This window comes from Peromyscus eremicus, chromosome 10, assembly GCF_949786415.1.
Source record: "Peromyscus eremicus chromosome 10, PerEre_H2_v1, whole genome shotgun sequence".
In the NCBI taxonomy this organism is placed as follows: Eukaryota; Metazoa; Chordata; class Mammalia; order Rodentia; family Cricetidae; genus Peromyscus; species Peromyscus eremicus.
In genome coordinates, this window is record NC_081426.1 from 82818886 (window position 1) to 82844117 (window position 25232).

General features: G+C 39.6%; 2 protein-coding genes across 4 annotated transcripts; one reads left to right on the forward strand and one right to left on the reverse strand.

Moving 5' to 3' along the window:
• Nucleotides 1-835: 835 nt before the first annotated feature.
• Rchy1 (ring finger and CHY zinc finger domain containing 1) lies at nucleotides 836-16638 on the reverse strand. The gene is made up of 9 exons (XM_059274658.1): nucleotides 16059-16638; nucleotides 11868-11987; nucleotides 11521-11636; nucleotides 6128-6206; nucleotides 5018-5062; nucleotides 4859-4917; nucleotides 4745-4771; nucleotides 3773-3893; nucleotides 836-1498 (listed from the first exon to the last, which is right to left on the reverse strand). Exons 1-9 carry the CDS (start codon nucleotides 16149-16151, stop codon nucleotides 1370-1372), a joined length of 789 nt encoding a protein of 262 aa, XP_059130641.1. The 5' UTR covers nucleotides 16152-16638; the 3' UTR covers nucleotides 836-1369.
• On the forward strand, nucleotides 16280-24672 carry Thap6 (THAP domain containing 6). Of its 3 annotated transcripts, none has more exons than XM_059274659.1 (5): nucleotides 16280-16469; nucleotides 17183-17285; nucleotides 18616-18823; nucleotides 20234-20356; nucleotides 23650-24672. In XM_059274659.1, the coding sequence occupies exons 2-5, from the start codon at nucleotides 17206-17208 to the stop codon at nucleotides 23887-23889; spliced, it is 651 nt and encodes a 216-aa protein (XP_059130642.1). In that variant the 5' UTR covers nucleotides 16280-16469; nucleotides 17183-17205; the 3' UTR covers nucleotides 23890-24672. The 3 variants fall into 3 exon arrangements, with proteins under 3 accessions (XP_059130642.1, XP_059130643.1, XP_059130644.1); XM_059274660.1 differs by lacking the exon at nucleotides 16280-16469 and adding an exon at nucleotides 16717-17037; XM_059274661.1 differs by lacking the exon at nucleotides 16280-16469 and adding an exon at nucleotides 16717-16935.
• Nucleotides 24673-25232: the final 560 nt, after the last annotated feature.

Below are 25232 nucleotides of genomic sequence, written 5' to 3' on the forward strand. Positions count from 1 at the left end.
GCTACCCGTACTCCCTAATAAAGGCAACCCCCCTCCATCGGCAGCCTTCCCTAAGGGGTAGGGTTCAGGAATCACTTCTCCACTAAGCAGGACTTCTGACTGGCTTAACCTCATACAGTTCTTGAGCAGGCAACCACAGCTGCTCTACGTTCATGTGTGCAACATCCTCGTCACGGCCAAAACAGAACTTCCCAGCTTTCCTCCTCATCCTCTTACATTCTTTCCAGCCACCCCCACTAGGCAGTTCCTTGAGCCTGAGGACCAGGGGGTCAACACAGATGACCCATCCATGGCTGGCACATTCATCAAGAGGCATATTTAATACTATTACATAAACACAAAAAAGTCTTTTGAAATAAGAGCACTTGCCAGGAAGAGCTCATCCCACTCATTCATCTCTTACTTCTGAGAATTTAGAAAATAATTCATTTGTTTATATTGAATGTATATACTGTTTGCATTAATAAACAGAGTATGTTGGTCAAATATGAGAAACGGCAGAATGTACCACTACAAGGGTAGGTGCTTTTGTATATACTGTTCATTGTCATCTCTAAAGCATCTAGAATCACAATTGGCTTATATCTGCTTGGTAAATATCTGCTGAATGAATTACTCTGTGGAGAAGTAGTTTTGACAGATTGAAAGAAATTATTTGCAATGATAATAGTTGCCTTAAAGCCTTGGAAGAGCGTCATTACTTTACATACCACCTTCCCCAATCACTCATACATACATAAAAACACCTCAAAAGAAAGAAGAGAACTTCTTTTACATTATAAAATAACTTACATTGTCACGATAGAAACAAAAATAGACAGCCTGCGGGAAAAAATTCTGTAAATCCATGTCTCAGTATAATTTTATTAGTAGTTTATTTTTTACATAAAATTTCACTTATAGGACCCAAAGGACTGTCTTAGACAATTCAAAAGCATATGTAATTAGATTTTAACAATAAGAACTTAAAAATTATATTACAGTCCTTAAAATCAAAGACTAATTAAATGCAGTTCTATCAAGAACTAGAAATGAACTCTGCGTGCATAGTGTCACTTAAAGTTCCATGAAAATATAAAATATTTCTATGAATGTGTCTATATCTGGAGCAAACATCATTGACTTCGACTTCCAAACTTGACACTAAAGGAATTTCCAATCAGCACATCTGCAGAAGCTTCATCAGGTAAGAGCTATGATAATTCCATCCAGAGATCTTGAATCCTTAGGTCCATATGATACCACCTGCTGTTGTGACGGTGGTATAAAACATCTCTAATGCATAGTTAGGACACATTCTGACAACAGGATCTTTTACACAGAGCTTTATCTACATCACAGGACTGTTCTCCAGCCAAGGACAGGCTGCTCACTGCTGATCCACTGGAACTCTTCGGCCCCCAGCTTGAGCAGTATTGTAGGAGTCACAAATCTTACATTTCATGCCTAAGATATGGAATTGGACTGTGGATCGTCCATTACAGTCATTGCAGAGAATCTGAAAAATGAAGAGTGAGGACTTAAGCCTTGTAATTACCAGTGGCACTGTCTGTATTAACAATCATTTCAGTCATATAAAAGGTGTGAAATACATGTATGTGTCTAAGCACTTCTGCAGTGAAAATGTCTTTTCTCCAATGAATATTTTAAAGGTTATTAAGGTAGCTTTGAATTCAGAAAATATGAGCGCAGAAGACTCATTTTAAAATAGCTCCTAAAAGTATACATAATACAAGCAAGAAAATTAACATGGACATACTCAGATCTAATACTTGTCATTAGGCAAACACCTAATACTTAAAATATAAAATAACATACATAATGACTTCATTATTTTCACTTGTACTCAGAATTTATCTTAACTAATAAAATTAAAATTTCTACCCATTGGAATATTTTTGCTTAATTTTTAGGTTGTCTATGCCTCAGGAATGATCAAGAACAAGGTCACTTTCTAAGTGAGTAAAGCCAGGAAGCCTCTTGCTAGTCTCTAACACGATAAGGACTCAATGTCTTCTGGTGTTAAGACACTGAAAACTCAGAATGTCCATCTGGGAATATATCAACATATAACTACACAGCAGTCTTAGCATACACACATCATAAGCAAAAAAATTCCATTTGTTCTTAACATAATTTGGAAAACTACTCTTCTAAAAATACTACTTAAAGGCAGAGATTAGAGGTTGTCTGATAAGTGACTACTAGTAAGTACAGTGTTGTTGAGGTTTTGTTGTTGTTGTTTGGTTTTGTTTTTTTGGTGTGTGTGTGTAGTGTGTGTGTGGTATGTGTGTGGTGTGTATGTCCACGCGGTATGTGCATGTGTGGCTACACATGGGCACCTGCGGTCAATGTTAGATGTCTTTCCTTCACTGCTCTCCATCTTCATTTTTTGAGACCGTCTCTCACTGAACATAACACTCAATGATTCAGCTAGGCTGGCTGCCTGGCCAGTGACTTTCAGGGACCTGTCTACCTCCACCTCCTTAAGGACTTAAGGACAACGTTATAGGCACGCAGTGACCATGCCTAGCTTTTTCTGTGTGTTGTAGATATCCAAACTCAAGTCTCTGTGCTTGAGTGGCAGACACTTTACCAAATGAGCCATCTCCTCAGCCCTGGGCATAGAGTTTCTTTATAAGTGACAAAAATATTTTAATACTGTGGTACTGTTTGTACAATTCCATAAATGTACTAAAGTCACTGAATTGTATACTTTTTTTTTCCAAGCTTTTTTGAGACAGAGTTTCTCTATGTAACAGCCCTGGCTGTCCTGGAACTCACTTTGTAGACCAGGCTGGCCTTGAATTCACAGAGATCCACCTGCCTCAAATTGTATACTTTTACAGAATTAGCCCCCACTGTATGTGAGATGTTCCTCATAAAGCTATTATTTAAAAAAAAAAAAAAAAAAAGCACCTACATGAACACAGTAAACTTCAGCCTCTACTAAACATCCCAACAGTCAGTTAGTACCTAAGGGATCTTCCGCTGTCCTTAGTAACAATTCAGTTACCAACATTAATTTTGGAACTTTCCAGTGTGAATAAACCAGAAGGGGTTTTGTTGTTTGTTTGTTTACAATGCTAGAATCAAATCCATGGCCTTGTACATACTAACTACTACTAAGCTACATATCCAACATTAAAATAATTATTTGGCTTTGTTTCATCCCTGTGTTCTAAAGTATTTGTAGACAATCATAATATTTATATGTCCAGAAGTTATGAAAGCATCAGAAAGCTATTTAATTTTCCAACTTTGATTTAAACCCAGTACGATGCTGAGAATACACAGCAGCCCCTCTCAACTCTCTGTAGGGCCAAAGGGAATAAGCTAATGGAGACCAAATAAAGTCCTCGACAAAATACAATGGACAGAAAAAATTAAAACCCAAAAGCTAGTTTTCAAAAACCAGCAAATACATTCTCTTCAAACAAAATTTTGAATAATTTAAGTGAAATACAGGTAAAATAAAACATCAGTAATCCACGTCTGACTCTGACAAGCAATTTGCCAAAAATTCATAACAAAGTTTTTGCCTGCCATCTAGTGTTGAGGAAAAACTACACAAAGGTATACTTAGGACTTTTTCTTCCCCTAGTCTGATATAAATATAAAAAATTTTTTTAAATAATTAGTCCTTTGCTTTAATTAATTCCAATGGCACTATATCAAAGCACTAATTTTGAGATAAATTTAAGCAAAGAGGTAAAAATAGAAGGAATAACAGCAAGAAATCTAAAAAGTTCTAAGCATGGATTCTACTCACATCCACAGTCACATTTTGGTATTCCGATGGCATAGGGGTTTGTGCAACCTCATTATCCAACTGTCGCCAGTACCGAGTCATATCTAAGGCAGAATGCATACACAGCGGACATCTGTAGCCTCTGCAAGAGACAGTAAACGGATCTATATACAAAAAGACACAGCTCACTGGCACAGAAACCAAACAGGCTAGTAGTCTACATTTTAAGTTAATTTCTCAGGAACCTGAAAATCTATGCACTAAAAAAGATAAATATCAAATTCTGTATCTTATACTTTTAAATCCTAAGTTCTTATCCTCAACTCTCTAAAATGGGGAAGTAGTCAATACTCTATAGAACTATGTCTTTACCTAAAAATACCAATTAAACTATCCATTAGCTAAACAACTTTAATTTTGTAGGACACTGATGCAAAGAAATTATATTCCTTAAAAATTATTCCAATCATATTATTACTTCCTTTCTAAAATTTTTCAAAAGTTGATCCCTGTCTATTTTCTGAATATTAATTGGTAGAACCAAAACACATTTCTACTCTTTCCTATTTATCATCTTATTTTAGTTCCAGTTTTAAAGAAAGTATACTGGTTTCCTTTGTAGTTCATTGCTGGACCAATATACTGAACTAATAAAATGTGGACATAATTCCTCAGTGCTTTTACAACACTGTGATTAATTCTAGTGGCAACTATATTCTCCAATAGATATGGCTAGAAAACAAGATGTTTTGCCTGCCTCAAGCTATGGGAGGAAATAGGCATGATAAGAACACGGGGACAGAGATACAGTCCTGTTCCCAAGATGCCATGGCCAGCTAAACACCAGTTCTCTACTCTGCTCCCCTCCATATGTGTATCTGCCATACCGGAAGCAGTGTACCTAGCCATCATGTCTGCCCACCTCCCCACCACCCTCCTCACAAAAACAAACATCTTAAAACTATACATTTTAAAATCCACAAAAAAACTCACTCTTTCAACATTTCTTCGTAACACGTTCTGAAAGAAAACAGAACATCATTTCAGTCGAAGAAAAACTACCTCCATTATCTTCAAACAGCTGCAAGCAGGAAGAAGTTATCTTACCTATGTAAGAGATGCCCGCACGGCAAGACGTGAGCAACAACTCGGGAGGTGTGAATGTCCTAAAAGGAAAGAGAGTGACTTGTGCTGCAGAAAGACACAGAGACACCCAAGGATTTTAAATCCAAGAGATTTCCAAAGTGAAAAATAGTCCACACTCACCTCCAAGCAGATTGGACAATTCTGCCGAGAAACATTTTCGATACACTGTTGAAAGGAGAATTTTACATTAACAAAAGTATCAGAAGATAAAAATGTCAACTATGACAGCATTAAAAAAAGTTAAATTAAATAAGCTGACTATATACACAAATCCACACCTTAACATCTATGGAATTAGGATGTTTCTGACAGTTAATGCCATCACTGAGTGAATTAACTGCAAATGAGGTGGATATGCAATGGGCTGGCTGTGTATGTACACACGTGTGCATGTGTGTATACAAATGGATTCTACATATGCCATGGAAACCAGGACAGAGCCAAAGAAACACAAGTCATGAGGCTACTGACTCCAGGCTACCTTCATTAGCCAGTCCTTTTCATTTTTTTAATTTAATGACTTTTGTTTATCCTGAGAAAAGGTCCCTCTACTTGCACGTGCCACAACCGCAGCCAGCTTATCTTGCAATCACCCCAAAACTTTTAGAGTCAGACTCAATCTTTAACGAATTCCCATTCTGCTCATCACATTCCTTTAAGCGAAGGCTAAGTATCTTGGGAGTTCTCTTTACTCAGCTTCACTCTAATGTTTATTATTTATCCTAATCTTCCTCACTACTCTATGTCTGTACATTCTCTTTCTCTCAGTACTACAAATACAGTATTTCATTAGATTGTTTTTAAATAAGAAAGAGGGTCTGAGATTACAACAAAATTCCTATATCCATACTTGTAAGTCTTAATTATGAAAGGGAATACAAACAATACTTTCTAATTATTCTTAGAACACTATGTAAACAGGTTATATCACTTAGCTTTTTCATTTTAATCTTAGAAGCAGTATCAATGATAAGAATCCATGGACCAAGTAAGAAGCTGCCAGAATTATGCTAATAACTGCTATAGGCATTCTTACATTACAGTAAACAAACTACAGACCCAATGTTCGGAGGCATATATTTCTACTTAATTCTACTTTTTAGAAAAGAAAAAAAAAATAGTTGCAGTTGGTAATATATGAAAATTAGCATTATTTCTAAACATACTAGAATTTAAGCTTGTTTTCAAAAACACTAATAGTTTTTAAATTATGCAAAGTGAATCATGTACCTTATGTTTTCCTCGAAGATTCATAGCTAGGCATAAGTTACATTTCAAACAATGAAAAAAATCTTCCTTTGGACCAATCCTAACAAAACATAACATGAAGGCCAAAAGATTATTTTTTATTACACAATAATTGCTCACTATATAATACTCAAACTCAGTCGCACTGTAGAAATATTCAAATCACACTGAAGAATATGGAAACACTCCCATCTTTCCAGTGTCATAAGGGAACCACTACAAGCAGAGACTCTTCTGTAAAGTTGGATATAGATGCACAGGACAGACACACACAACTTGACCTATTTCTTACACAATTCTATTGATGCTGTTCTGCAACTTATTTATATTTAGTAATAGATCTCAAGAATTGAAAACTATTTCATTCTTCTTAATAGCCACACAGCAGTCATACGGTATGGATGGATCATAATTTTCAAAAATATTTCCTTATTGATAAAATTTAGAATCTTTACTTGCTACAATGATATAATAATAAAAAAAATGTCCAGCTAGCATTTAACCCATATTTAGATTATTTTTTTCAATATCCCTAAAACTGACACTATTGAGTCAGAGAGTACTGGATCATCAACTGTGATATTGACAACCTGACCCCTCCAAAGACTGCTAGTTTACACTCAACGTGCATGACCCATGTTCCTCACAAGCTGGACAACATGGGCACATGTATGATAGATAAAATATGCTATTCTAGCCAGGCGGTGGTGGCGCACACCTTTAATCCCAGCACTCAGGAGACAGAGCCAGGTGGATCTCTGTGAGTTTGAGCCTAGCCTGGTCTACAGAGTGAGATCTAGGACAGGCATCAAAACAACACAGAGAAATCCTGTCTCCAAAAAAAACAAAACAACAAAAAAAATATGCTATTTTAACTTTTCTCACATCATCAAGGTAAATTTCTGTTGATGTGCTCCGCTCATTTCTCTACCTGGGGATTTGCCCATTACCGACTTAAAAGCAGCTTTATACAGCCTGGACGGTCATCTTTTTCATTATGTATGTTATGATTACTCTCTGCTCTGTGTCTATCTCTTCATAATGATCCACCATTACTTTCTATGTATTAAAAAGCCATCAGGGCTTGAAAAATGGGTCAGTGGTTAAGAGCACATACTGTTCTTGCGGAGGACCCACATTCAGCTCCCAACACCCATGGTGGGCAGTTCACAACCTCCCATAACTCCAGCTCCAGGGGATCTGACCTCTAGCCTCCATAGTCACTTACGCTCACATGCATGCACACACAATTTAAAATAAAAACCAAAGTAAAACTTAAAGGCCATCAATGTTTTCCTTCATAGCTTATGCTTTTTGCCCATTATTTAGGAAAAATTTCTGTAAACTGTAGACCATAAACACATTCTCCATTGTATATGCTAACACTTAAAATAATTCATTTTTATATTTTCCTCAGGTTGAAGTTCTTTATAAAATTTATAATATAAATGGTAAAGATAAGATTGCTAGCTGGTCCCTACATTTCTATTCTTTGCTTCTTTTACAATAAAAGATTTATTTAAAAGGCAGTTATTCAGATCTATCCTGAAAAAAGACAATTTCCCAGCTTCTTTGGATGTTGTGAAAAGAAGAATAAAATTTTCTTGAATGAGAAGAGTTCTGAAATGACTCAGTAAGTAAAGACTGCCAGCAGCCCGACACCCTGAGTTCAATCCATGAAATTCCACAGTGGAAGGAGGGAACAGACCTTTCCAGCAATTCCCCGACTTCCACACGTACACCACGGCACACAAATTAAATGAACGAATGAAGAATGAATGAAAATTATTCTTTTATAAAGGGGAAATAGCATGCCTCCTCCTCACAGACCCAGTCCTTTTCCCCTGCCCAGAATATGAGTCCACAGAATCAAACAAGAAAACACCTAGAGTCGGAATGTGCTAAGTTATTTAACTACCTGAGTCAGGCTTTCCCACGAGAAATAACATTCAGCCTTTCACGAACCACTACTGAGTTTGTCTCAAAATGCTAAAATCATATTATAACGAATATTCATATTTCAGAATCAAGTTTTGTTTTCCAAATAAGTTTTCAATTATCTTTGTTTGTTTCATTGGGTTTTGGTTATTTTGTTTTGTTTTTTGAAACAGGGTTTCTTTGTATAGTCTTGGCTGTCCTGGAACTAGCTCTGTAGCCCAGGCTGGCCTTGAACTCACAGAGAGCTGCCTGCCTCTGCCTCCCCAGTGCTGGGATTAAAGGCGTGGTATCAACTATCATAATGCCCCTTCTCAATTTAGAATATCACTTTTGCTCCTGACTCACATTCATAAATATCCAATCTTTACATTTACATTTACAGAGGACTGCTGTACATTAGAAGTGACGTGATTTTTTTTAAAAAGTTACAGTAGAAGGATCATTTCAATTGTGCTGCAAATGCATGGACAGATTTTAGATTCCCTTTTGGAATTTCTGTTATTTCAAAACAACAGTGGCTGGAATGGTGGCACACACTTGTAATCACGGCCCTTGGATGCCTGGAATAGAAGAGTAACAAGTCTGAGGTCAGCCTAAGCTAATACCAGGACTAAATGAAAAGGAATCTTTGATGTCACACATTATTTCTGTATAGAGGTAGCATCTATCAATCTATGTAACAGGTTTACTTCTCCTATCTTTTAATAAATCTTTGAAAACTCAAGTTCTATAAATCTGTGGTGATACTGTGTCCCCCAATATATTATGCACCCTAATAAACTTATCTGGGGTCAGAGAACAGAACAGCCACTAGATAGACATAGAGGCCAGAAAATGGTGGCACACACACCTTTAATCCTAGCATTCCAAAGGCAGAGATCCATCCAGATCTCTGCGAGTTCAAAGCCACACTGGAAATAGCCAGGCATGGTGACACATGCCTTTAATCCCAGGAAGTGATGGCAGGAAGCAGAAAGGTATATATAAGGCATGAGGACCAGGAACTTTAGCTTTTTAAGCTTTTAGGCTTTTGAGCAGCAGTTCAGCTGAGATCCATTCAGGTGAGGACTCAGACGCTTTCAGTTTGAGGAAACGAGATCAGCTGAGAAAGGCAAGGTGAGGTTGGCTGTGGCTTGTTCTGTTTCTCTGATCTTTCAGTGTTCACCCCAATATCTGGCTCCTGGGTTTGTTTTTCTAATAAGACCTTTTAGAAATTCATCTATAATCATCTACAAGAATCTTCAGTGTGCCATAGGCACGCCTTAAAGCAACGACTGAACAGCTGGAGCAACAGCTCCAGAGGACCTGGGCTCCAGTCTCAAAATCTACATGGCAGCTCACTGTAACTCCAGTCCCAGGGGAGCTGTTGCCCTCACATGGGGTACAGGCAAAGCATCCATACACATCAAATAAATAAAATTTTAAATAAAAAAAAAATCAACTACTGAGCCAGACACAGAGGTGCACCCATTTAATTCCAGTACTCAAGAAGCAGAAGCAGGCAGATCTCTCTGAGTTACAGGCCACCCCAGTCTACACAATAAGTTCTAGGTCAGGAGGCCATACAATGAGACCCTGCCACAAAAAACAAACAAACAAAAAACCTACAATTACTAAATAGACACTTCAACGACTTTAAAAAAAACAATGAGCTAACATCTACTAAATACTTGAAGTAATCATAATCATTCATCTCAAATATGAGTTACATGATTTTGATTCTCAGTAAGATAAAAATGAAACATTTTTCATTTAAGAACTTCTTAAATATTCAATACTTCAGATTTTTCACAACTTCGCGCCCATATGATAAGGACAATGATCAAACTTAAAGGTACAACATTCTTTGAAATCTGTAAGTATGGTAGAAATAACTGAAGGATAGTACAGAAAAGTCACCACTGTGTGCAAGATCCTTCAATTTCCTTTTTGTCCTGCTCGGAGCATTACATCATCTATACAAAGCTATTAAGTATGAAGACACCTTTGTAGACTTTTTCAGTTTTTCTTGATCACAGTTGAGAAGGCAGAATTTCTCCTTTCTCATTCAAAATGGCAAAAAGTAAAATAAAAAGATAAATGCAGAGGCACAGAGCATGCTACATTCCAGACTGTGGTTTTTTCTACCTAGCTTCTGCTAACATTTTGGACCAGATTGTTCTTCTGACAGGGAACTGTTAGCACACTGTGCGAGTTCTGATAGCATTCTGGGCTTCTATCCAGTCAATGTTGTAGGATTACCCTCTCCCTGGTCATGACAACCCAAAATGTCTTCACAACCAAAATATTCTCTCAGGGCAAAACCATCCCTAAATAAATAAATAGAATCCATAAAGTCTCACCAACATTACCACCCAAACATGAACTCTACAAGGAGAACACCAATGGACATGCAAAACTTTACAAGGGAAAAGCCCACAAGTCCTCAACCCTACACAAAGAACTACAGGCAACTGAGAAAAGCTGGGAGCAGGAGAGGGGGGCCTCCCCAGGAAAGACCACACCTATTGGTTGTCCAGTGCCAAAGAGTCAGCCCTGAAAACATACATACAAGTGACATGATATGGACTCAACAGATTATATTTAGGAATGTATACGTACACACAATAACAACTGATGAAAAAAGAGTCACAAATTTGAAGGACAGTGGGGAGGAGTATAAACGAGGGTTTCAAGAGAGGGAAGATAAAAGAGAAATGTTGTGATTAAATTACAATCTCAAAAATAAGCAAAAACAAAAAGATCCGCTGTACTGAACTCTAATGAGGAGCCTGTAGGCAATAAATCAGACTACTACTTTGGAATGACTGTATCTTAGATGATGGTCTCACTCAGGAAAAAAAAAAAAAAAAGCGAGGCAGTGGTGGCACAAGTCCCTAACCCAGCACTCAGGAGCAGAGGGAGGCAGATCTCTGAGTTTGAGGCCAGCATGAACTACACAGTGAGCAGTGAGATCCTATCTCAAAACAAGTTAATTTATTAAACTACTTGTACTGGTTTGAATGAGAATGTCACCCACAAGCTCCAGTATTTATGTACTTGGTTCCCTGTTGGTGGTGACATTTGGGGGGAAGTTTAAGAGGTGTGGCCTTTGCTGGAGAAAATGTGTTCCTGAAGGTGCACTTTGAGACACGAGTGACTGCTCGTTCGTTTTCTTTCTCTTTCTCTCTCTCTCTCTCTCTCTCTCTCTCTCTCTCCTTCCTTGCTTACAGTGCAAGATGTGAGTGAGCTCTCGGCTGCCATTCCTGCCATCTGCTGCAAAATTGTCCCCCATGTCGTGGTGTGTGTGTGTGTGTGTGTGTGTGTGTGTGTGTGTAACCATAGCTCACACTCTCCTCTCCTCTTCATGGCGTTTTATCACAGCAACACAAAAGTAACTAATACACTATTATTGGCCAAATGCACTGGGAATGATTAGGACATTTTGTATACAGTACCTACAAATTCCACAGTTCTCGCAATGATACTGCTTCTTATCTTTGTCAAAGAGATGGCATATGCTGCAGTAATATTCTCCAAACAATGTGCTACAATCTTCACAAGTCTGCTGGGCCTGAAAAGGACACAGTAATTAACACCTCGAGTAACTTACCAAAACCATTTAAATCTCTGGAATTTATATTAAAGCATGTTTAGCTTATTTTTATATTTTTAAACACCTAACTCAACAATGTCACTTACTCAGAGAGTTGTTAGAGGTAAGTCTCATTTCCAACCTTTGATTAAATGTTTTAATCCATCTTAAGACTTTAAGAAGAAATAAGGGAGATGTCATAACTCTTACATGCTGGACTTTTTCACAGTTGATGCACTGCACTTCCTTCACCTTGAAACGGTCGAGCTGATGGTCCTCACTGTTGTCGTGACACAGCCGGCAAGTATACAGCTTGTCACAACAAGGCGCCTAACACCCAGGGGACAAAGGGAATAGAAGACAAGTTAATTACAAAGACCTCCTTCTCTGGATCAAGGTCAAAGATTACAACCACTGGATCCACGGCTAGCATTCATTTCTTGGCACATTTGATGCTAATAATCTTCCCCTTCAAGATCTGTTTGAATGACTCTAAACAACTTTAAAACACACACATTATAAACGGCAGGATTCTCTAGACAGAAAAATCAACCCCACAACAACTGAATCTCATTCTTGAGTCTTGACTACTTCCCCACTTTTGAGACAATGTCTACCATATACTTACACTCAAGCTTGAATAACCAATTATTTTCAAGTAAAATTAAAAAAGTTCCATGAACAAAGCAACAAATTCACTTCACAAGCCAAATGCCTAAGAACCTTTACTCAAGAAAATCAAAGGGCTTGCAGAAAGTTTTCCATTTGTTGAATATTATTAAAAGATATGTATATGAGTATGAGCTAAGATTTGGTAAGTATTAATTTGAGTGCTTCATCAATGACATTTTTAAATGAAACCAGCTCTAACTATAGGTACACTACAGTGTCCCTAATTACAATACAAAATCACTGCTTGAGTCACACACAGTTTTCAACCACTGCTTTCCACCATCAGTACAAATGTCAACACACTGGACAGAGTATCTACTATTCCACAAAGTAGCTTTTAAGAGATTCCTGGGGATCTAGTCATCACGCTTTAGAACTACACTAGCTCTGTATCTCAGTTCCAAGCATGAAATTCTCTAGCCACTAACTCTCCTCTTTTTAATAACACCAAGTGTTCCCTTGCACACAGCCTACCTGGAAGACAACTTAAAAAAATCCCACTTCTACCCACTGACATGAATCAGAAGCAGCTAACTACAGCTGAAGAAAAACACCACCACACTCTCTGGTCTCCTTTTTTGTTTGTTTTTAATTTCAGGGCTTTATTGTGCAACAGAGGACACGCTTTTGCATGCCTTACCCCAAGCTTTTAAATTTTATTACTCTGAGATTCCTGGCAATCCCCTTCATGATCTCCAGGTGAACTTTTGAAGACTATAATCAGGAAAACTCTAAGTTTCCTTCCCTTAAACAGAGATACCATTATTAAAAGAATTCACTTTTACACTAGTAGTGAAAATTGTACTAGAATTTATCACTAAACCAGCTTTTTTTTTTAACTTTTTTTTTTTTAATGTCTTCACATCTCCACTGTCAGGTGACTTCCTGCTCTTAATTTCTTGGTGTAATGATCAATAAACATAAACTTCTTCGAATTTTCTGCACCTTTCTTGGCACCTCAAATTACTCTTGCTTCATTAACCACTCAGAAAAAGATATTTTATTACCACCATTTCAAAGTTAATGTTCTCATTCTTCTAGAGTCTAAGCCTTAAGATCTAGCACAGTGGTTCTCAACCTTCCTAATGCTGCAACCCTTTAATACAGTTCCTCGTGTTGTGGTGACCTCAACCATAACATTATATCGTTGCCATTTCCTAACCATAATTTTGCTAGTTATGAATCATAATGTAAATACCTGATAAGCAGGATATATGATATACAACCCTTGTGAAAGGGTCATTCCACTCCCCCAAAGGGGTCATGACCCACATGTTGAGAACCAGTGATCTAGATGATCGTTTTGGGTTGAGCGAGCCATGGAGTGCAAGCCAGTAGTAAGCAGCACTCCTCCAAGGCCTTGGTTTCAGTTCCTACTTCCAGGCCCTGCCCTGCATGAGACCCTGCCTTGGCCTCCCTACTGATGAACTGTCCCAAGAAGTGTGAGCAATAAGCCCTGTGCTCCTCAAGTGGTTTTTGGTTACGGTGTTTATCACAGCAATACAGAAGCAAACTACTGCACTCTGCTTTGTCTTCCTTTACGAAGAATCTACAGTTAGCCCAGGCTTGCCGCTAAGACGGACTTCACTTTGACTACTCACCAACAGTAAGTAGTCCTAGAATGCTCCCTTTTCCTGCTGCATTACAAAATGACAGAAGCATACTGTAACACATCTTTCAGCAAAACAGCCACATTTTTGCTCTCCTTTGCAATAAAAATCCCAAATTCTCTATGTTATTTCCAGTATCCACTCCAATAAAGCTTTATCCTGGATCCTTCCATTGACACTTCTCTTGTCAAGACCAACAGTGACCTTCCCCTTGCCAAATCAAAGGCCAATTGTCACCCCTTTTCTTGATTGAACAGCTGCACTTGATCCAGCAGATGACTTGCTCCTTGAAACACCTCAGTTGGCCTCTCCTATGTAGGAAGAGGGAGGAGGAAAGAACAATGCTTGACACTCAGGGAAACGCAGCTTAAGTGCTATGAAACACAACTTTGGCTGTGCAAGTTTCTTTGCAGGGGCCAGGGAAGGGCAAGATGTTAAATTCAGTTCCATAGCTCACTTTGAAACTGAAATTATCTCAGTAGAAATAAAATCAAAAGAATAGTACTCAACTGCTTACCCAACATTTGAAAACTGACCAGTCTGAAAGAATTTCATCCAACACAATGAAACAATGTTTACCAAACCCTGGCCTACAGAAAAGAGTTTAAGTTGTCTTACAGACCGAAGCTTATCATTTAATCCTAGCTTTCAAGGTCAGTGACCAGCAGGGCTGACTGGTAAAGTGAAAAGACAAAAAAAGACGATGATGATGATGACGACTAACAGTGGTAGTTAATATTTACTTCTCATTTCTGGGGATGCACCTCCTAAACACTACATGCGTACTCCAGTATGCAATGATCGTATCGTTAATAAAAGGGGGAGTTTCCCCGTTGGTGGTGGAGCTTGAACCTATAGACTCTCTGGTGAAGTCAGTACTCCAGCAATGACATTTTTTATATATATAGAGAGAGAGATAGATAGATAGATATCTCTATATATATCTCCCACCTATATATATATAATTTATATGATATATCCCACCAATTATATATATATATATATATATATATATATATATATATATATCTATCCCACCCCTTTTCTTTTTCTTCTTGGCAATAGCACCTCCAGGCTGGCATTCCTTCTGCCTCAGCTTCACAAATAGCTGGAAGTACATGTCTGACAGAACTACAGGCCTTTACCACTAAGACCAGCCATGAAAAACAGAACTTCTAAAATTGCCATTTTTATATTCAAGCCATTTAAAAAGCAGCTTGCTCAAAATTACAGAGCAAATCAGGGGCAGAACTAAGGTATGGGGGAAAAGCTATAAGGACTCCAGCAGTCAAGTTTCTTTCCAGTGGGAGGAGACTTCTGAAGGTGGGAACCAGGGCCGCCAGCATTTTAAGCACAAGCTGTACTGCTGAGTTACACCCCCAGCTCACGTATCAGGCTTTCTCAACAAAATATTCATGCTGCCTCTTAAAAAAAAAAAAAAAAAAAAAAAAAAAAAAAAAAAAAACAGGAAACTCTTAACTGTGCGAGGGCCATTTTTAAAAACTCTAGATGACTAGAACATTTCTCAAGCAACAACAACAACAAAAATAATAATAATAGCATATGCGTACTAGGCACTTCTCCGAAACCCAATTTAATGGCCATTACACAAGTGTCTCTCATATCACACTTTTATATTTTCTCCTTGACAGGTCTGGGCATACTCCTAGACAGCAAAATGAAGCTGACAGCCTACATACCGTGTACTCACACTACACGAACAGAAATTACAGTCTGATCTTCCCCCTTGCTTATCTTCCTCTCGTCACCATCACGCCCATGTGACAGCGGTCCTGGAGAACTGCTCAGGGCAGGCCTGACACTGCCTCACTCTCCTGTCAACCGCAAACGACGGAGAAACCCACTGGGTGACTCTGGGGCAAGCTCCTTCCCAACAGCAAGAACTCTGCAAAGTACAAAAGCTGAGGCCGGGTATGGAGAGCCCCAGCTCGCCTTGCCAAACGCGCTCCCTGCAAGGGGAGCCCGACTCCAGACGCTGAAGGCGTCCGAACAAGCAGCTCGGTCTGAAACCTATGCCCACGGCTACCCGCCTGGCCCCGCCGGCCCCAGCCCGCCTCGGTGGCACCTCCTCAGGAAGTGCCCTCTTTAAAGTCGTCACCTTGAGGAGACAGCCGCGGTCATAGTGCTCGCAGCCCCGCCGCCCTCGCTCCGGGCTGCTGCGGACGCCATCTTCCCGCGCCGTCGCCGCCATCTCCTCCACCTCCCCTCACAAGCCACGGAACCTTCCCCCAGCTTGGAAGCCACGCCTCCGCGAAGCAGAACCGGTCCACCAGCCGTCCTCCTCCTCCTCCTCCTCCTCCTCCTCCTCCTCCTCCTCCTCCTCCTCCTCCTCCTCCTCCTCCTCCTCCTCCTCCTCCTCGCCGCGGCGGCGGCCACCACGGTCAAGATGGCGGCTGCTCACGTGATCCGGGGCAGCCAGATTTCCGGTTCCTGACCGAAGCGGGCGGAAGCGGAGTGAGACGCTAAAGTCCGTCGTCGTCGACGTTAGTCGCTGTCTTCGCTGCTAACGGTAATAACTCTCCGGCTGGCTGTTCCTCTCCCCGTCTCCCCGCCCCCGCATCGCTGCCCGCGCAGACCCCGGGGCGAAGGGGACCGCGGCGATGCCGCCCGGGCTCCGGTGCAGGCCGCCCTCGGCCGCCCGGCGCCTGTGAGCAGAGGCCCCGCCCTCGGCCGGGCTCGCGGCCGCCTCCCAAAGGGGGCGGGGCCCGGCTCGGGGGCGGCGCGGGCCGCTGCTCCGGCTGCCCGCTGCCCGCGTTCCATCCCCGTTTCCCTGCGCTAAGACCCCGGGACGGAAAGTGGATAGACAGTAGGCACGCCACGACGTGCCTCAGTGGAACTCACAGATGGGTACCGGGGAGAAAAATCACCACACTGAATGAGATCACCCTTGAAAAGGAGGATTGTGTGTAGTGTGACCCTGGGGAAGGGGACGCTCGAGCTAAAAGCTGAATTGCAGACAGTGTGCCTGCAAGGAGGTAGGGTGCACAGACCTGTCTGTGGCAGGGGAACTCTGGTCCCTAAGAACACAAGAGAAATAATAACCAAGCCTACGAAGTTGAAATCTCAGACCTCATAAGGTGAATAACTAAATGTCCACTTGTAAAATACCGAAACTTTAGAATAATTTTACCAGCAAAACTTCAGATGTGGGGGGGGGGGGGAATGGGGGGTTGCCTTTGGCTTTAGACCTAAAGTTACTAACTCATTTTCATTCTCTTGCAGTTTGGTTATGAGTTGCTAAAGTCATGGTGAAATGTTGCTCGGCCATTGGATGCGCTTCTCGCTGTCTGCCAAATTCCAAGTTAAAAGGACTGACATTTCATGTGTAAGACTTGGCTGGGCTCGAGCCAAATACTTTTACTGAAAATGAACGATTCTACCTAAGTCTACAGTTTCAAGCCTCAGTTCCCAAGCCCTTTTACAGTAGCCGTGTTAAATTTGAACTGGCAGTTTTCCTGTACGCCTTTATAATGTGCAAGTTTTAAGTGCTGAGGAATCAAAGACGAGATTAACGCCACCACCAAAAATAAAGTACACCCACACAAAAATTGTCAAACTCACCTTTGCTGATATTATTTGCATTTTAACTACGAAGTTCACTTTTGTTTACATGTAGTTTACAGTCTAAAAGAGGGATCTTTGTTAAAATGCACATCTCTTCTATTTAGGAATAGATGGTGTAAGTTGTTCAACTATGGATTACAAGTTCAGACCAAAGATTATTAAGCTGCATTATAGATAAAGCGTGAGGATTCTCATTTCATGTTTTGGCCATTCCTCTCACACCCATGGGAAGGGACTAATAGGATTTAATAAACGTGCTAAGGATTTTTCAGCTTTTATGTGAAACACTTGTCTTTACTAAGGGAAGATCTAGTTACTTTGCTATGCATGGAAATTAAAAGATACTATGTATACCCTACCTTATCCATATATATATATTTGAACTAGCTTGGAAATTTTGAGAACTATGATTATTGACCCACATATCTCTCTAAATAGTTCTATCTTCAGAATTCTAGACTCTGTAGCTATTCTCTGCAGGCTTTCATAAAGCATTTATAGACCTGCTGTATATTAGCTGCTATAACAGGTAGTTTTCGGGTAGAACAGAAGTTAAAAATACAAGAGGCCCCATTCATTCAGGATAAATTCTGGGTGTCACTTCAGGAAGGAAAAGGCCAATGGTCTTTAACATTTGTAGATAAGGGAAAAACCTTTCATTGCAGATGCAGGTACTAAATATCCATTGAGACATCTATATGATATGATTAAATTTTAAGTTGATAATTTTAAATGGAGGTCATATGTCTGAGGATTGGGTGGCAGAAAAATCTGGATATTAAAACTGAGTTATGAGGCCAGCAGGATGTCTTAGAGGGTAAAGATAGTTGTCCCCAAGCCTAACGACCTAAGTTCAATACCAGGACCCACATGATGGTAAGAGAGAACAAACTCCCATAAATCCTCCTCTCATCTATACTGTGCACACTGTAGGATCCTCGTGTGCATGCACACACACACATGCAAAAAAAAAAATGTCATTTTTTAAATTAGTTTGTTACATATGCAGAAATTATGATTTCTTAAATATTTCAGTTCAAATACATATCAATCGTATTTAGTTTTAAAGTATTTTTTTTATTTTGTCCTAGATTCCCCACAGATGAAAATATCAAACGAAAATGGGTATTAGCAATGAAAAGGCTCGATGTGAATGCTGCAGGCATTTGGGAGCCTAAAAAAGGAGATGTGCTGTGTTCAAGGCACTTTAAGAAGACAGATTTTGACAGGAGTGCTCCAAACACCAAACTGAAACCAGGAGTCGTCCCTTCTGTCTTTGAGTCCCCACGTCACTCACAGGTTTGTTGATGAGCTTCTGCTCGCTGTGAGCACTCGCTTCCTGTGACAGTTCTGAAGAGTCTTCAGCACTCATGGGTTCGTCTCTGTTACTTTCTTCATCTGAAGTGCGTTCTGTGAGTTTCCATAGACTGTAGCTTCAGCTTTCGTGGTGCCCAGCAGATGATGTGGCCAGCAGCCAGTCTTAAACATTGCTGCATGACTAGGGTTTAGATAAAATGGAAAGAATTGTCTTACCTTAGAACGAGCGTCTTAAAAGTGGAGAAGGTTGAACTGAGGTTTCAGATTGATAGTCTTTAAGAACTCAAGAGTGTGGTAGGGGCACGTGCTTTAATCCCAGCACTCGGGGCAGGGGCAGGGAGATACCTGAGTTCGAGGCCAGCCTGAACTACAGAGGAAGTTCCAGGACAGCCAAGACTACACAAAGAAACACTTTCTCGAAAAACCAAAACCAAAAAACAGAAACTCAAGAGCAAACTGCAAGCCATACCAAAGGATGGTTCCAGGTGAAACTACAGATATAAAATTTACATCTTAGATACGAGCAAAAGTGGGGGGAAAAAACAAAAAAGGGATAAGAAGAGAAAAGGAAAAAGAGAGATGAGGTTACGAAAAGAGAACAGAAGGGCTGAGTAGTAAACCTAGTTGAATTCTGTTCTTTCTCAATGATAGTGCTGTGAGTTGGCCACTTGGCCCATGATGTCTCTTAATAAACTGAGAACGCATTTTCTTCAAGAACTGTGGACCATTATTATTTCTTGTAACTTACTTATTCAGGTCTTCTGTCATCTTTTTCTCAGCTGGTAGGGAGCGTCCTTGCTGTGGAATATTCCTTTACACTGTGTGAATATGTGTCCCTGTGATTGGTTTAATAAAGAAGCTGACTAGCCAATAGCTGAACAGAGTAAGGTTAGGGAGGAGAGCCAGACTAGGAGAATGCTGGGAGGAGGAAGGGCGGAGTCTGGAGTTGACGGCAAGATGCAGAAGGAGCAGGAGATGAAAGTGCCTTGCTAATAAAGGTATTTGGCATTTGGCATTTGGCAGAGTGTAAGTAAGGAATATGGGTTAACTTAAAATGTAAGAGCTAGTTAGTAACAAGCCTGAGCTATTGGCTGAGCATTTGTAATTAATATTAAGCCTCTGTGTGATTATTTGAGAGCAGCTACAGAAATTTCTGCCTACATATCCTCTTTCATTTTCCTCTCTTTTCATTTTTAGGGAAATTTTATGTATATAGTTGAACCCTACAGTTGCTTGGGGGTGCTCTTTTAAACTATACTGAATGAAATTTACCAACCCTAGAGCAGTTTCCATGAAAAGAAATATGGTATTTCACTACACAATGTTATGAAGGAATCAAATTGTAAGAATGGATACAATATCTCAATGGTTTTAATTACCTGTTCCTAACAGGAGAAAAGAGAAAAACTTCATTGTAGGAAAAACTTTATTCTCAAAACCCTTCCAGTCACCAACCATGGTCACCAGCTTGTTGATGCCTCATGCATTGAAGAATTCCAATCTCAGTTCATTTTTGTAAGTAAAATTATTTGCTGAGTTAATTGTTTTAAGATGAATATGGTCTCTCCACTAGGATCAAGTATGTCAGAATCATAACAAAAACAGAATGTAGACTTTTCGGGGAGGAGGATCTTTAATATATAATGTTTCCAAACAAGCTTGCTTCCCAGGATCATTGTAATTGGAATGTATATAAAAGCAATATAGAAGTAGTTACTCTTTTAGTTGTATACTTAGTTTGAAGAATGCTTTTTACAAGGGTGATTCTACCAATAAAATAATTCTTCCCTTTAAGTACTATATTTCCTACATGGAAATATGTAATTAAAAAATAGCTGTATCTTTAGGTCTCCTTGAAAAACAGTCACACACAGTACAGAGTATTCAAGCTTGTATTTTCTTATTCGCAGACTGCTTGTTCATATAAATGCCAGGCATTGAACAGAAACTGTTGACTGCAGCTTTGTAATAATTTTTAAAGTCAGGTACTATTAGTCTACTCACTTTGTTGTTTATCAGCATTGTTTTGGCTATTATAGATTCTTGGCTTTTTTATAAGGATTTAAAATCACTTTGTAAAATTCTACATGTAAACAACCATGCTGGGATTTCCACCAGTCTGCCCTTGCCTCTGGAGATACCGCAGGGAGAACTGAGAGCTTAGGATAGTAGGAAGTCTTTCGGCACTTGAGTGCTCCCATTGATTTGGCCTGTAACTTCTCAGCACTGTCTATAGCATTCAGCACACAGATGTTTCGCTTTGTCAGATTTGACCCTTAGTCTTTTCTGTTTGCTTGTTGATCTAAATGCTACATTTTGTTTGCTCCTAGATGATGTAAATAAAGGAAATATGATTTATGTTGATCTTATATCTGACAAAGTTGCTGAATTGAAATATTAATTACAGCAGGGTTTGTTTTTTCAAGGCCGTCAGATTTTCCACACAGATCATCATGCTCTCTGGGTTAAGGACAGTTTTAATTCCTCCTTTCTCCTATAAATGTCTTCCGTTGCCTTTCCTTTCCTTACTGAACTGCTTGGCTCCAGGGCTGGGATGAGAGTGTTGAGAGCAGTACCCAGGCAATCCCATCTCCTACCATGAGTTTTCTTTTTTAGGCTAATATGGTAAGTTATGTCAGCTGACTTCTCAAGGACCTAACTAACCTTTTACTCCATAATGCATCATTATTTTCATGTATTTTGTTTACACCTTGGGAATGTTTTTGCTTAGTCTTTCTTTGGATGTTCAAGAGGGATATTTAGTCTATAGGGTTCTCCTCCTCCCCTTCTGTAATGTTTCATTTGTCCAAATTCAAGATCAGAATAATATTGACCTTCTAGAAAAGTGAGAAAATCTTGCCAACTTTTCCAGTTTTCTGGAAAAAGTTTTGTAGAATGATAAATTTTTGTATAGATATTAGATAGGCCTGTCGAGTGAAGTACTGTGGGCGTTACGGGTTTGTTGTTGTTGTTGTTTGCTTGTTGAAGGAAACAATAGTAGCTTCTGTCTTCTGTCTCCCAAGGACTTTGTCACAGCTACACCATATATTAGGGTAAGGTATTTAGTAATACCTCCTGCCTGACCCTTTTGCAGACTCTGACGCTCTGCTCTCCCCCCTGACATTTGTTTCTGTTTTCACATTGCCAGTTAGTCTGCCTGAAGGGTTAACTATTTTCTTCATCTTGTCATAGAACTCAACTTTGTTCATTTTTTATACTTCCCTAATTTCTGCTCATCTGCGATTATATTTTTTCTACTTATTTCAGTAAACTGTTTTTGCTTTTTCCTAGTAAGGTGAAAGCTGCCGTTACTGTTAAGATCTGTATCTTTCTAGTCTAGGCATTCAATGGTATTAATTTCTCCCTAAGTATTACATCCCACAATAAGTTGTCTTTTCATTGTCTTTCATATTTTCAGTTTCTGTTTCAGTTTGTTCTTCAACCCATGGGTTATTTAGAAGTGTATTATTTGGGGTAGGGGGAGATAGCCCAGTGTTTATAAGTGTGGGAATTCCATCTTCACAAGGCAGGCACAGTCCCCAAAGCAAGCTGGCTAGCAAGATTAGCCATATTGGCGTGCTCAGGATTTGTTTGAGAATCCTTACCTCCATGACTAGAGGCCAGCAATAGAGGAGGAGTCTGGATAGCAACCTCGGGCTTCCATGTGCACACACATGTAAAAATAGAGGACAAAAATGGCCTCCTTGACTTCCCTGATGCTTTGCCTAATCTCCTCACTCCTGTATGCCAAGCTCTGCATGGGTTTCTCATCCTTGCACTCGGGCCTACAAGCTGGAGCAATCGCAGGCCTTACCTCTATTTCCCATCCATCCATGAAGCTGCTTCTCTTGTGTAGTACCCATAATCCTTAAATATTTTTGAGGTCTTTTTACCACACATTGGTTCATGTCTTTTACTTCATCTTGGCTAGACACACAAGTCCTCCTCTTCAGTAATTTTAATATTAAATAACTTTACAAAATTAATTTATAGTACCTTTCTATGTCAGTGTTATTTTCCTTGTTTTCAAATGAACATGAAAAAGTATATTGCCTGCATACTTAAGCATAGCCAAAATAAATATTTATGGGAATTAAATTATCTTTTTTAAAGACTGGAGTCCTCTCCAAATCCCCAGCACTCAGCCTAAGCACCCACTCTAGTGTTCCTTTCCTGAACCTCTTATAAAGTAAAATATTCATCAAAATGAAGGAAAAATTTACTGTATCACACACCATCACTAAATCTTGGAGCTGGGGATATAGCTCAGTTCATAGAGTCCTTTCCTAACATTCTCAAAGCCCAAGATTTGAACCCCAGCACTGCAAAATCTGGGCATTGGGGAATGCGTGCATTAGGCAGAGGTTGGAGAAAGTAATCCTCAGCTATATGGCAAGTTCAAGGCCAGCCTTGAATACGTGAAACCTTGTGTAAAAGAATAAATAAAAATAACTCATTCGTTTGATAACTATAAACTGTTTATCAGCACCATACAAAGGAATGAAAGCTGTATACGTTTTGCAAGTGCCATGGCAGCCATTGCAGTTTCATCTGCCTTGCTTATCATGGCAGGCGGGAACCCCCAGATGAGAGTGTTTCTCATCGGCAATGCTCCATGTTCCTGATATATGCTCAGCCTCTAAAAGAAGAGAGGCTTAGGCACCTAATACTGCTTCCGCTTCCTAAGTTCTTAAACTTCTGATGGTCTCCTCTAAGTTTCATAAATGAAGAAATAGCTGAAACTTAGTGGTGAGCTTTTGTCTAACCACTTGTCTTTCTTATTTAAAAACCTGCTGTTTATATTTTAGGAACATAGCTATAGTGTTATGGACAGTCCAAAGAAACTTAAGCATAAATTAGATCATGTGATCATCGAGCTAGAGAATACCAAGGAGAGTCTACGGAATGTTTTGGACCGAGAAAAACACTTTCAGATATCACTGAGGAAGACCATCAGGGAACTGAAGGACGAATGTCTGATCAGCCAAGAAACAGCCAGGAGACTGGATGCTTTCTGTTGGGGGTGCTGTCATGAAAACACAGACTGAGACTGGATTTTGTGAAGATGTCCTATGTGTTCCGTCTGCAGTTGACGTTGATAATGCTCCTTAGTAGATCCTCACACACCATCACTAAATCCTGTCATCACTGACAGCATCATGCATTATCCCTGCTAGCCAAAAACACACTGAAGATGTGCAGACATGTGTTGTGGTTATGCTTTTGTGTGACTGGTGACAATTATGTTTTTACAGTGCTGGGTCACTATTGTAAGATGGTTAGATCTCAAAAAAGTAAGGAACTATATCAAGTTGGCCACATTAGTTATAGCAACTGGAACATCAGAATTTTGTTTACAACACACATTCATCTTTCCTCCAACCCAAGGTGCTTTAGTTATTGATCATACTAAAGAATACTTTTTCAATGCACTCTGTAGCACTGACCCTGAGAATAGCCCACGGAAAAGATTTATTGGCTTTTAAGTTAAGAGCCAATTGGAGACGACTCCTGACAGGATGTCAGTTTTTCGGTACAGTACTTCGTTCCTCCTCACAGGGACTTGTCAGAATAGCTTCCAACACCAAAGACTGCAGGCGCAGAAGTTTGACTCCAAGTGAACAGTTGGTACTCCACAAGAATGTGACTTTGCAGCTGTTTTCACTCAGCTCTCCATGCACAGGGCTGCTGCCAGCTGAAGCTTTGCAGTGCTGTTCTGTGGTTTTTAAGAAGGTTATATTGCCGACACTTTCAAAGCTGTAAAACGTAAGGAAAGCTGTTTCAAATGGGCAGATCTTCGTTGGGAATAGAAACAGAGACTCGATGACTGTCCAGTGGCAGTGATGACTCAGAAATGAACATACAAACGAGCTGTTTAGGAACTGCTTACCAAATGTACAAAAGAAGAGTCTGAGCTATTTACTGATGGAGCCCAATGTGAGAAATTTTGCTTCTCCCCTGATTTCTTACTAAAAAGACTGAAATTAAGAATCATAAATACTGTACGTTACAATAAAAGTATTAGCCAAAGTCCCACCCAAGTGGGACAAGCACAGGTCTGCAAATGAACCTTCTTCAGAGCTCTGTGCATGTCGTTAGACTGTGTTCAGCAATTGTTTCATTGTCTTAACATCACGTCCGGTTTTTGTTTATCTGTTCACTGTAACTTTATTTGTTTCATATTAGTATCATAAAGATATGGTCAGTTGAAGATTTTTGTATTTAAGATATTGTATTTTCATGTAGGATTGTAAATCTTCATGCTAAAATGGATTTTTCCCCACCCGTGAAAGGTAATTATTGTGCTAAGAGATTGAAATTACTGAAGTCCTTCGATTACCCTCAAATGTGTTTTTAATTGTCTGCCTGTTATTTATTTGCCTTGTTTAAT